The sequence below is a fragment of the Nycticebus coucang genome, chromosome 1 (assembly GCF_027406575.1).
Source record: "Nycticebus coucang isolate mNycCou1 chromosome 1, mNycCou1.pri, whole genome shotgun sequence".
NCBI classification, from domain to species: Eukaryota; Metazoa; Chordata; class Mammalia; order Primates; family Lorisidae; genus Nycticebus; species Nycticebus coucang.
Genome location: NC_069780.1, coordinates 6320177 through 6332407, shown reverse-complemented (window position 1 = coordinate 6332407; position 12231 = coordinate 6320177). Strand labels below are relative to the sequence as shown.

Below are 12231 nucleotides of genomic sequence, written 5' to 3'. Positions count from 1 at the left end.
ACCATGCTCATGGCTGGGAAGAATCAACATTGTTAAAATGTCTATACTACCCAAAGCAATATATAATTTTAATGCAATTCCTATTAAAGCTCCACTGTCATATTTTAAAGATCTTGAAAAAATAATACTTCGTCTTATATGGAATCAGAAAAAACCTTGAATAGCCAAAACATTACTCAGCCATAAAAACAAAGCAGGAGGAATCACGCTGCCAGACCTGAGACTGTACTATAAATTGATGGTGATCAAAACAGCATGGTATTGGCACAAAAACAAAGAAGTAGATGTCTGGAACAGAATAGAGAACCAAGAGATGAATCCAGCTACTTACCGTTATTAGATCTTTGACAAGCCAATTAAAAACATTCAGTGGAGAAAAGATTCCCTATTTAACAAATGGTGCTGGGTGAACTGGCTGCCAACCTGTAGAAGATTGAAACTGGACCCACACCTTTCACCATTAACTAAGATAGACTGTCACTGAATAAAAGATTTAAACTTAAGACATGAAACTATAAAAATACTTGAAGAAAGTGCAGGGAAAACTCTTGAAGGAATCGGCCTGGGTGAATATTTTATGAGGAGGACTCCCCAGGCCATTGAAGCAGTATCAAAAATACACTACTGGGACCTGATCAAATTAAAAAGGTTCTGCACAGCCAAGAACATAGTAAGTAAAGCAAGCAGACAGCCTTCAGAATGGGAGAAAATATTTGCAGGTTATACCTCCAAAAATGTTCTAATAAGCAGAATCCACAGAGAACTCAAACATATTAGCAAGAAAAGAACACATGATCCCATCTCAGAGTGGGCAAGGGACTTGAAGAGAAACTTCTCTAAAGAAGACAGACGCATGATCTACAAACACATGAAAAAAAGCTCATCATCCCTAATCATCAGAGAAATGCAAATCAAAACTACTCTGAGATATCACCTAACCCCAGTAAGAGCAGCCCACATAACAAAATCCCAAAACCAGAGATGTTGGCGTGGATGTGGAGGAAAGGGCACACTTCTACACTGCTGGTGGGAATGCACACTAATACGTTCCTTCTGGAAGGATGTTTGGAGAATACTCAAGAGACCTAAAAATAGACCTGCCATTCCATCCTATAATTCCTTTACTAGGTTTATACCCAGAAGACCAAAAATCACAATATAACAAAGACATCTGTACCAGAATGTTTATTGCAGCCCAATTCATAATTGCTAAGTCATGGAAGAAGCCCAAATGCCCATCTACCCACGAATGGACTAGCAAATTGTGGTACATGTATACCATGGAATATTATGCAACCTTAAAGAAAGATGGAGACTTTGCCTCTTTCATGTTTACATGGATGGAGCTGGAACATATTCTTCTTAGCAAAGTATCTCAGGAATGGAAGAAAAAGTATCCAATGAACTCAGCCCTACTATGAAACTAAATTATAGCTTTCACATGAAGGCTATAACCCAACTATAGCACAAGACTATGGGGAAAGGGCCAAGGAAGGGGAAGGGAGGGGGGAGGTTAGGGTGGCACCTATGGTGCATCTTAGAATGGGTACAGGTGAAACTTACTAAAGGCAGAATACAAATGTATACATACAATAACTAAGAAAATGCCATGAAGGCTACGTTGAACAGTTTGATGAGAATATTTCAGATTGTATATGAAACTAGCACATTGTACCCCTTGATTGCACTAATGTACACAGCTATGATTTAACAATAAAAAAAAAAAGAAGTAGCGTCATCAGAAGTAGCATCTTTCAGACAAAAAGAGGGAGAGAGTGAGGGTAAGGAAAAGAAAAAAAAAGAAGAAAGAAAATAGTGACTAATTCTCACATAAATTGGATTCGATTTTCACTAAAGTACATTACTTAAACACTAATTTTTACTTCAACCTGTTAATATGTTGTTTACGATATAGGATACTGCATCCTCATTTATAACAGAATTATGTTTGCAATTTCACCTTTATAATAATGTATTTTTTGTAATTTTAATATCAGGTGTATCCAGATTAAGTAGAATGATTTTGAGGTATTCTTTTTTTATTGTCTATAAGATTTGGCATGATCTGTTTTTTGAAATTATCTTATATTTTTATTTATAAATATTAGTTGTTGATTCTTTGATACTTTGGGAAAAAAATAATGAGAAGTAGTTAATTGATGACTCCATACTGAACCTCAGAGTAAAAGCATTCTATAATAGACATACTCTTATTTGACAATGTGAATGTTACTTTCTTTGCATTACTATTATTATTATTGCTTAATACTTCATCTGATTTCTTTTCTGAATGTATTTGTCTTCATTCGTTCTTTGCGAGGTTTTTGTTTCTGGTCCCTATCTTAAACATTATTATTGTTGTTAAATTTTAAGCCTTTTTAATTTTGTGAAGGCTAAAAGTGGAAGCCTAATGAACACATGTTTATGTGAAAATTAAAAAAATTAAAAAATAAAAAAAATTTAAAATAAGTGCTGAGAAAAAGCATCACAGTAAGAATAAATGAATTACCATGTATTACTGTACAGCGACCTAATACTGGGCAATAATCTAAACTCTGAGACTCTTCTTCCATCTATAAAACAAAAATAACTTTCTTACCTTCTTCATAGGGTTACTGTGGGGATCAAATGGCAAAGTGTGACATGTCTGAAGCCCACAAAGTGAATAATGTAAACTATTCCTGTACATGCCTTACTGCTGCAAATTAAAATATGCACAGTCGGTGGCACCCGTAGCTCTATGGGTAGGGCACTGGCCACATACACCCAGGCTGGTGGGTTTGAAACCGGCCCGGGCCTGCTAAATAATAATGACAGCGGCAACAACAACAAAATAGCTGGGCATGTGGCAGGTGCCTGTAGTCCCAGCTACTTGGAAGGCTGAGGCAAGAGAATGGCTTAAGCCGAATAGTTTGAGGTTGTCGTCAGCTGTGACGCCACCGCACTCTGCCCAGGGTGATAGCTTGAGACTCTGCTTCAAAAATAAATAAATAAAATTAATTAATTAATAAAAAAAGTATGCATACTCATTTAAAAATTGCATTTAGGACTCTGAATTAAGGGTTAAGCTGGCATTTTTATTTTGCAGGAGATGAAAGATAACAGAAGAATTAAAATTCCATCTGGCCAAAAACTTAAAAAAAAAAAAAAAAAAAGAAAAGAAAATTTTTTTTCTATGTGCAATGAAATTCCGTTTTTCAGGAAACAGTTCATGGTTTGGAAAGTGAAACCTAACTCACTCTTACTGATCAGTGGACATAGGGAAATTCCACAGCTCAGAGATACCTTTGATTTCTCAACATGGGGCTTCCCCAAGGAATAGCCAACAGGTTTGCTGAGTCAACTGTAATGTTATCCAATCAGAGCTAGGCAGGGAAAGTGCTTTTGCAGATAAATATTGCACAGTAGCCTCACGTTTTCTGAGACACTCCTCAACTGCTTTGGCATATTGTGAGCCTAGAGCAGAGGGACCTTCTATCTCAGCACCATGAAGCAAAGTGCCATTCTTATTTTCTGCCTTATCGTTCTGACTCTGAATGGCACTCAAGGTAAGGAACATCAAGAGGTATTTAATTTACAAAATCAGAATAGGACTGGGTATGCATATTTTATAATGTGCAGTATTTGCAAAAATCTCACTGCACGTCTGTAAATAAGAGGGAAATAAGCAGAGATTCCCGTTCATCAGAGTGTGTATTAATTGAAGTCAGAGAAACAATTAGAATAAAAGGAAAAGAAAAAGGGAGGAAGGACAGAAGAGATGGGGAAGACAAAAAGGACAGAGAGAGAAAATGTGAGAGAATGGGGAGAAAGAGGATCAGACACAGATACTTCTTTACTTAAGCATAATCCGTGAGTTATAATGCTCTTCTTCCAGATAATCAACTATTTAATCACTCAGAGATGTGTTATAATGGATTACACTCCTTCTCAGGCTAAGTGATTATGCAGTGGGAGGGGATATAGGTTCTGCTGAATACCACCCAATACACGTCAAACGCCCAGCATGAAACACTCTGCTAACCTTCCCCGCTGTACCTGTCTCTTTTATTGCAGGAATGCCTCAAGCTAGAAGTGTGCGCTGTGTCTGCATCACAATTAGTAATCGATCTGTTAATCCAAGGTCTTTAGAAAAACTTGAAATTATTCCTGCAAGTCATTTTTGTCCACATGTTGAGATCATGTGAGTAAAATCCTATCTGGTGATCACCTTACTTGTAACTGTACACTGTATTAAATATGTGATAATAATGACAAAAGATCAGGAAAGGGTTTGAGATGATTCTAAAACTAATGTATAGCAAAGGAAAACATGCAGAGTGAAACGCCTTACTCCAGAACGATGTCCTCTATGTTTTATTGACCCAGTATTGCTCTAAATATTTTTATCCCATCTGCTTCTACAGTGCCACAGTGAAAAAGACGAAGGAGAAGAGATGTCTGAATCCAGAATCTAAGGCCGTCAAGAATTTACTGAAAGCAGTTAGCAAGGACAGGTGAGTGTACTGCTCTTTAGGAAATGGCGATCTTGGGAAATTAGAAATCTTTGCCTTGGGTTTTGCTGTGGGATCCCAGGCTTTAAAGCAACTTACCCTCATGCCCTCCCCTCCTACCTCTATGTCTTTATATATTGAAGTAACATCTTGTGTGGGTGGTATCTAAAGTTACCCTGAGAACCTTTGCAGGAGAGTCTGTGGTCACTTCAACCTTGAGGCAGAGCTAGACTATCCAAGCCAAGCTGCCAGATATTCCTCCCCCCAAGAATTTCCTGAACTGAACAAGCAGCAGCCCCTGTAGTCCATGACAACCGTGCAGCAGCAGGAAAGCTCAGCACCTCCTCCACCTGAGGCTCTCTGGGTTATCTTTAAGCTCAGTATGTTCCAAGCAGAACCCAGACTGAAGCCAGAGTCTGAGGATCACACTTTCATACCCTCTTTCTCTTCTTACAGGTCTAAAAGATCTCCTTGAAACCAGAGAGAAGCAAAATCACTGCAGTGCTGATAAGGATGGGCCATCAGAGAGGCTGCTGCTCCCATCACTTCCCTACGTAGGGTACACATCAAGCCCTGACGTTCCTAGTTTGCAGTTCCTCTAAAAGGTGACCGGCAGTTACCAAAAAAGCTGCTACTACTCCTGCAGGAAGGCAGCTGATTCGTCACCCTGAGCTGCTCAGTAGTAGCTCAGCCCTGGACCTGGACTGTGAGCTCAGCCGAGGCGCCACACAGAGAACCAAGTGCCAAGTCCCACTCCTGCTACTGACACTCTCCTTACCTCTCCTCTCTCCCAGAGTCATTTCTGCTTCTAGGTTTATCAGTGTTCTTAGAATCTCAAACAACTAAAAGATATGCAATCAAAGTGATAAAACAATCTGCTTTTTAAACAATAATCTTTACTCCATGTATTTCTACTGTCATTCTCCCAAAGGGCCCTATAGTTTCAGGGGTTACATACACATAATTCCAAATACATACAGGAAGCTAGAAATGTCTGAAAACGTGTTTGTAATATTATTTAATGGAAGACTGTACGAAGTAGAATTCTTAGATGTTTATGTCTCTTATATTTTTTCTGTGTATGGGATAGCTTGTAATTTAAGTACTGTATATCTATGAGTAATGGGGAAGATTTTCATCTAGATATATGCTCTGTTATGTTATATAAGACAAATGTGTTGGATGGTTTTCAAAATAAAAATGATGTGTTTCCCCAGAAATATTAAGAAAAATTAACAACTGAGAAACCAAAAAGATAATAAAGTAATTATAGCTAAGATGAAGTATTTTGTGGATCATTTGATTAGACCATTTATTTCATAAACTGGTTAGAGTGGGAACCCATGCCCTGGAGAAGGTGGGATTGGTGGAGGACAGATGAACTGCAGAGCCACTCTACTCCTACCACACTGAGGTGGCACACAGACAGAGCCTGGCCTGGGCTTTAAATTCCTACAGCTAAATTTCTACGAGACACAGTTCCACCTGAGTATCTAATAGGGCGCTGAAGCTCCATAATATCCCAAACTAATTCTCCTCTCCAAATCTGTTTCTCCTGCTCTAATCTACATCCTAGTTTATTTGCACTATCACTCACTCAGTTCCCCAAACCAGAAACCTGGGAGTAAGGCAGTATCGCTACGTCTTCCTGCCTCTCACATCCAGCTAGTTGATAAGAAGATATCTGCAATACATTTAGTTGACAAATTACAACTGCCTGGAACACATAAAGAATTCCCATGGGTAAAAAAGGGAAAACACAGAAAATCAGTTGAAATGAGAAACAAAAGTAAGAATTTTACAAGAGAAAAAGGCAAAAGCCCCTAACATGAAAAGATGTTCAGAGCGGCGCCTGTGGCTCAGTGGGAAGGGCACCGGCCCCATATACCGAGGGTGGCAGGTTCGAACCCGGCCTTGGCCAAACTGCAACAACAAAAAAAATAGCCGGGCATTGTGACAGGCGCCTGGAGTCCCAGCTACTCAGGAGGCTGAGGCAGGAGAATCACCTAAGCGCAGGAGCTGGAGATTTCTGTGAGCTGTAACGCCCTGGCATTCTACCAAGGGCGACAAAGTGAGACTCTGTCTCTAAAAAAAAAATTAAAAATAGAAAAGATGTTCAACTTCATTTGCAATAAAGGAAATGTAACATTCAAATCATTATGAGATACCATTTCACACCACCAGGCTGGCAAAAAAGTTGGATAATACCAACTATAAACAGAGTACGGTCCTGTACGAATGCATGGTAATGGAGGAATGCCCCTCCACTGCCGATGAAAGAAAAAATAGCGTTCACTGCCTCGGTAAGAGAGTTTGGCATTATCTCATAAAGCGGCACACGGCATACCCCATGTTCCAGCAATTCTACTACTTTCTGGATGCGTTTACCATAGACAAAGTCTCACACAGCACATGAACAAGAATGTCACAGCAGTATTGTTTATAACAGCACAAATTTGAAAACAATCCAAATGTCCGTGAATGGATAAGTAAATTAAAGTCAAAATAAATGATATACAACAATACCCATCAACATGGATGAATTTCAAAAACAATCTTCCAAAAAAGAAGCATGCCATAGAAGAACGCGTGCAGCGCCAGTCCATTCATTACCATATTTGCCAGGTACAACGTGCTTCCGTGCGTAACATTCACCCACGTTTTGGGCCCAAACTTTCAGGAAAAAATCTTTTGTTTTAATTTTTTAATTCAAATTTTTATTTGTTTACATTTAGGTACTTGTTTTTTGTATTACAAAGGAATTCTAGCATTTATTCTTATCAGCTAAATTGCTAGCTCCCACCTAAAGTGTACGAGGAGAAATGTATTGCTCTTCATTGGCTGAAAATGCTTTCATTACAATTTCATCGTAAGTTCAACAAAACTGATTACTATACTCCAGGTTTATTTACATTATCACTTTCTAGAGTTATAATGTATGAGAATAAACAAAAGAATTGAAAACATTTATATAGACATGAAATTAATACTACCCATCTATAATGCACATCCTTATTTTTCCCTCAAAAATTTGGGCCAAAAAGTGCATATTATATGTGTACACGGCAAAATACGCTATAAAGTTTTAAAATAGGCAAATTTAACATTTTATTTAAGAGTAAAGACAAATGTGCTGACAACAAACAAAATACAAAGGAATAATTCACGTAAAATTTAGGGTGGTGATTATTTTTGAGCAGAAAAGGGAAGGCAATCAGGGAAGGCAATGCTTTTTCTAGACGATGGTAAAATCATTTTTTAAACCTAGGTGATGGGTACATGAGACTTTGTTCTTTAATCTGTGTCTACCCATTTTTGCTTTTTGAACATATGTTTGTTCTACTTTACATTAAAAGTGCAAAAAAAACTACAAGAAAACAAAGCATTCTAGAGTATTACCAATTATAAGTTGTCTTCATGAATGTCAAGCAACTTCACATAACAAAAGGAAGAATAAGAGAAATGACAACATTCTGGGATATGACAAAGAAATGCAGTCTATGACAATTATTATGGGACCCTTAACTTGATCACAGTAAAACTGTGAAGTGGCAGAATTCCTCATTTCTGCCCTCTTATTTTTCTTTTCTTCCTGACACCATAAATCTATATAAAAGGTCACCTATTGTCTAATTCTGTTTTGTGCTGTTGCAAAAAAAAAATAAAAAAATCTGAGACTGGGCAAATTCTAAAGAGAAATGTTTCTCCTCACAGTTCTGGAGGCTGGGAAGTCCAAGATCAAGGTGCCACCATCTGGTGAGGGCCTTCCTGCTGCATCCTCACAAGGCAGACGAGCAAGAGAGCACAAACTACCTCCATCAAGCCCCCTCTTAAGAGCACCTAGTTCCATTCAGGAGGGAGGAGCCCTTATGGCCATCTCTTAAAAGCCCCTTAATACTATCACATTGGCAACATCTGAATTTTGGAAGGAACACATTCAAACCACAGCATGTATCTTAGCCTCAGCTGACTGTCAAAGGCTTTTCAGGAAGTTTAACAAATAGAGGTTTATACCATTCTGTTTGAAAGTAAGGTTCATTATTTGTAATGATTATATCCAGAGTTTATAACTTACTAATAAAGACAGAGACAAAGGTCAATAGGTCATTCTATGGACTGAAAAAACTGTAAGTATGCGTGCAAAATACAGAAAATCTGAAGAGCTTTTCCTGGGAAAGCAATGACTGATCTGAAATTTAAAAGACATATGTGTCTGATTGGTAGAAAGAGAAAAGTGAATTCCTCTAGAGGAAAGAGCATGTGCAAAGATATACAAGTGTGAGAGAGCATGAGGTGTTTAATCTGGAAGAGTTTGAGTATGTGGCTAGAAGTCTTCAACATAAGGACTGGGGGGTAGGACACAACCTCTACCTTATTTTATACTTCATTAAAAACTATGACAGGAGGGTGGTGCCTGTGGCTCAAGGTGTAGGGTGCCGGCCCCATATACTGGAGGTGGTGGGTTCAAACGCGGCCCTGGACAAAAACTGCAAAAAATAAAAAATGATAGGAGTGAAGGAAACAAAGTAGAAAAGGATGCTTTAATAAAAATGGATTAAAGTTTTCTAATCAAACTATGTAAGGAATTGACATAGATTTATAAGACCAATACTCTGACTCCATGTGACAAGTGACCTTGAAAGGTATACAATTCTGTTATTAAGCCAATACAAACTAAAATGTCAATATGTAAAGAAATGAAAATAAACATTAATCTCAGATGCCAATTTTCACACGCTAAATGTACAAATGTAATACAAAAGGCAAGAGGATTGGAAACAACTCAAATACCCAGTACTGAGAATAAACAGACTAGAAACATAAAAGATATTTTACAAATACATAAGCTATGAAGATACAAGAAAATATTTACGTACACAAGATTGATTTAAAGACTGGTGACAAGGTGAGTGATAACACATGAGCCTGTGTGGGGGTGTGTGTGTAAATCTCTCCCTGTCATTACTCACTGTACCCTTGTCAAAGTACCTGCAGTTTCTGAGAATGGGTACCCTCTCAGGCCTCCTGCTCAAAACACCTTTCCCCCAACAACTTCTAGTAAAAAATTCCAAGTCTCCCTTTCAGACTAATTTGAACAGCTATGTTTGAGCCCAGGAGCCAGGGTTATAGACTTCTCTGCACCGCCAATCATTTTGTACAACCCTTTATCATAACTTTTACAGTAATTGTTGTCTACGTCTTGCTTTCTCCCACTAAACTGTGAGCTCTTTGAGGGCAGAGATTATTTTTCATATTTGTGTCCTGGGAGTCTAGAATCACAATAGTAAAAGTTTGATAAATAAGCTGAAATGAATGGTAAACTCTAAATGAAGGGCTTCAATGTAGATTTTGTTCTTGTAACATCACATACAAAACAATTTTAAAGTAAAAATACAATAATCTTTACTCCTTTTCAGGAAAATGTTTCTTCAGGTTGGTCAGTAGCTTGTGAAGGACAATTGTTAGTTGTCATCAGACTACAAGCCGACTTTCCTAAAGTCACAGAGCAAAAATATGTCACTTGCAACATATGGCAACATCTGTCCTTTAAATGATATTTTGACATTCTCTTTCAAAAACAGTTTATTCACCAATCTAACCCAGTCCTTAAGCTTTAATGAGAAATATATACCAAGAGGCTGGAGAGTAAGATTAGCAGAAGTAGACCGTGTTCTTTTCTCTTAGTAACTTTGGATACAGACAGGATACACTTCCACAACTATGACTGCCCGATTATAATTTGGAAGGGGGGAGTGACTCCCTGCATGGGGGGCAGAGAAGGGAAAAAGAAAAATCAGAATGCTACTTTAGGGCTTTGAGACTTTCAAGAAATACACCCGTTACAAGCAAATATCCTTTAACACTAGCAGCAGCTGCTAGGAGGAGGGAAGTCCATTCTGAGAGAAACTCAGCCAGGCCTGGGGGTTTCCTTATGAGAGAAACTTCCCTCTGGCAAGTAAAAAGCCTCTGATCTTCGCTGTGACCCGGTCACACTGCACACACAGTCAAACAGAACATACCGATCCCATAACCACAAAGATGGAAGGCAGGCTGGCAGCACGCGAGAAAACTACAGCCCGGCTCCGTGAGGCTCCTCGAGACACAGAACGGGAATTTTTCCAGACACAAGGAATTAATCCCTGGTCCAAAGCGGAACTGGGAACTCGGCGGGTTGCGACACTCTAATGCTTGGCCTCTTCCCAGCGCCCTGGGAATGCCTGGGCGTCATTCCTCTGAGTTTCCGTTTCTCCTAAAAGCCCGGTCTGGCCAGAAACGCCGCCAGGATTGCACCGTCTCCTCCTGTCCAGGCACACCCTGCTTTTCCTCCGAGTCTGGGGAACAGGGCGCCAAACCTGGCCCCCCGCAACCGGGCCGCCCGCGCCAGGCCGCCTCTGCGCGGAGCGTCCCCCGGCGGCCACCCGGAGCCCTGCGTCAGGCCGCCTCTGCGCGGAGCGTCCCCCCGCGGCCACCGGGAACACTGCGCCAGGCCGCCTCTGCGCGGAGCGCCCCCCCCGCGGCCGCCCGGAGCACCGCGCCAGGCCGCCTCTGCGCGGAGCGCCCCCCCGCGGCCGCCCGGAGCACGGCGCCAGGCCGCCTCTGCGCGGAGCGTCCCCCCGCGGCCACCGGGAGCACTGCGCCAGGCCGCCTCTGAGCGGAGCGCCCCCCCGCGGCCGCCCGGAGCCCTGCGCCAGGCCGCCTCTGCGCAGAGCGCCCCCCCGCGGCCACCGGGAGCCCCGCGACCCCGCCGCGCCCCGACGGCCCAGAATCCGCCCCTGCCTCGAGGGCCGCCTAACTGTCCCCTAGCACCGCTTTCTCTCGCTGGATCGACACAGTCACCCAGCCAGGGTCCCTCCTGACCCCAGTGTCCCGGCCCTCTGGGACCACCGCTCACTGTGCCCCACCCAGACCTCCAGTGGAATCTGGGAAACAGGCGAGCCCGGGCGGCCTCCACTCTCTAGGACGCAGCCTCCTCTATCGGGCAGCTGTCGGTGGATGGGAGAGGCGTCCAGGGCACCGCCATTACCTTTCCCTCCAAAGGCCTGCTCCTCCCCTCTGGCAGGGTCAGCAGGGACACCAAGGACCCACAGCAAGCAACACGCACTGGGCCACAGTGGCGTCGCTGTAACCTCCTCCCGATGGAAGGTTCTGGAAGCCTGGTGGCCAGGCATGCGCAGTGCACTCCTCAGCCTCAGAGCCAGCAACACTTCCACCAGGCGGGGGCGCACGGACGCCTCCTGCCCCAGCCCGCCGCGTGCGTCCCGCGTCACCTGCACGTGAGCCCTCGCAGGCTTGCTGTCCAGGGGCGGAGGCCGTCTTAACTACAGGGGCACAGGGCCGCCGCTGGACGCGGGCTCTGGGAGGCGCAGCACGTGCAGCCCTGGCCCCGGTCCTCGGTGCTCAGGAAAGCCTTCCCAGGGGAAGGACGCTTCCCTGGATAACGCAGGGGAATAACTAGGCAGGGGAGCAGCCGGGCCAGGCGGGAAATGGCTTGAGCAAACCGCACAGTGGGAAGGAACGTTTGAGTCCCTTTGAGGAACTGGGACACGATGAGGTGAAGGGAGCAGGGAGCTGTGCGGGAAGAGGCTGGAAAGAGGACCGGGAGACCGTGCTGGGCCTTAGTTTTTGTCCTAAGAAGTTTCTATCTTCCTTTCTTTGCTGGAAAGAATTGCCGCTGGATTTGTGATGCTTTACCGTTGACAATGTATTGTTGCCATTACAGGCGTCCCAGGAGATAGGT

General features: G+C 42.3%; 1 protein-coding gene across 1 annotated transcript; it reads left to right on the top strand.

Annotated features, from left to right (window-relative positions):
* The first annotated feature begins 3421 nt into the window (after positions 1 to 3421).
* Positions 3422 to 5770, top strand: CXCL10 (C-X-C motif chemokine ligand 10). Its single transcript, XM_053594767.1, has 4 exons — positions 3422 to 3548; positions 4057 to 4183; positions 4407 to 4496; positions 4950 to 5770. The coding sequence occupies exons 1-4, from the start codon at positions 3488 to 3490 to the stop codon at positions 4966 to 4968; spliced, it is 297 nt and encodes a 98-aa protein (XP_053450742.1). The 5' UTR covers positions 3422 to 3487; the 3' UTR covers positions 4969 to 5770.
* The last annotated feature ends 6461 nt before the right edge of the window (positions 5771 to 12231 follow it).

Bases quoted from the DNA above. Each gene is read 5' to 3' on its own strand.
- CXCL10 (XM_053594767.1), top strand. From the start codon at position 3,488: ATGAAGCAAAGTGCCATTCTTATTTTCTGCCTTATCGTTCTGACTCTG. The intron at 3,549-4,056 runs GTAAGGAACATC...CTTTTATTGCAG, and splicing joins GACTCTGAATGGCACTCAAG to GAATGCCTCAAGCTAGAAGT. The intron at 4,184-4,406 runs GTGAGTAAAATC...CTGCTTCTACAG, and splicing joins TGTCCACATGTTGAGATCAT to TGCCACAGTGAAAAAGACGA.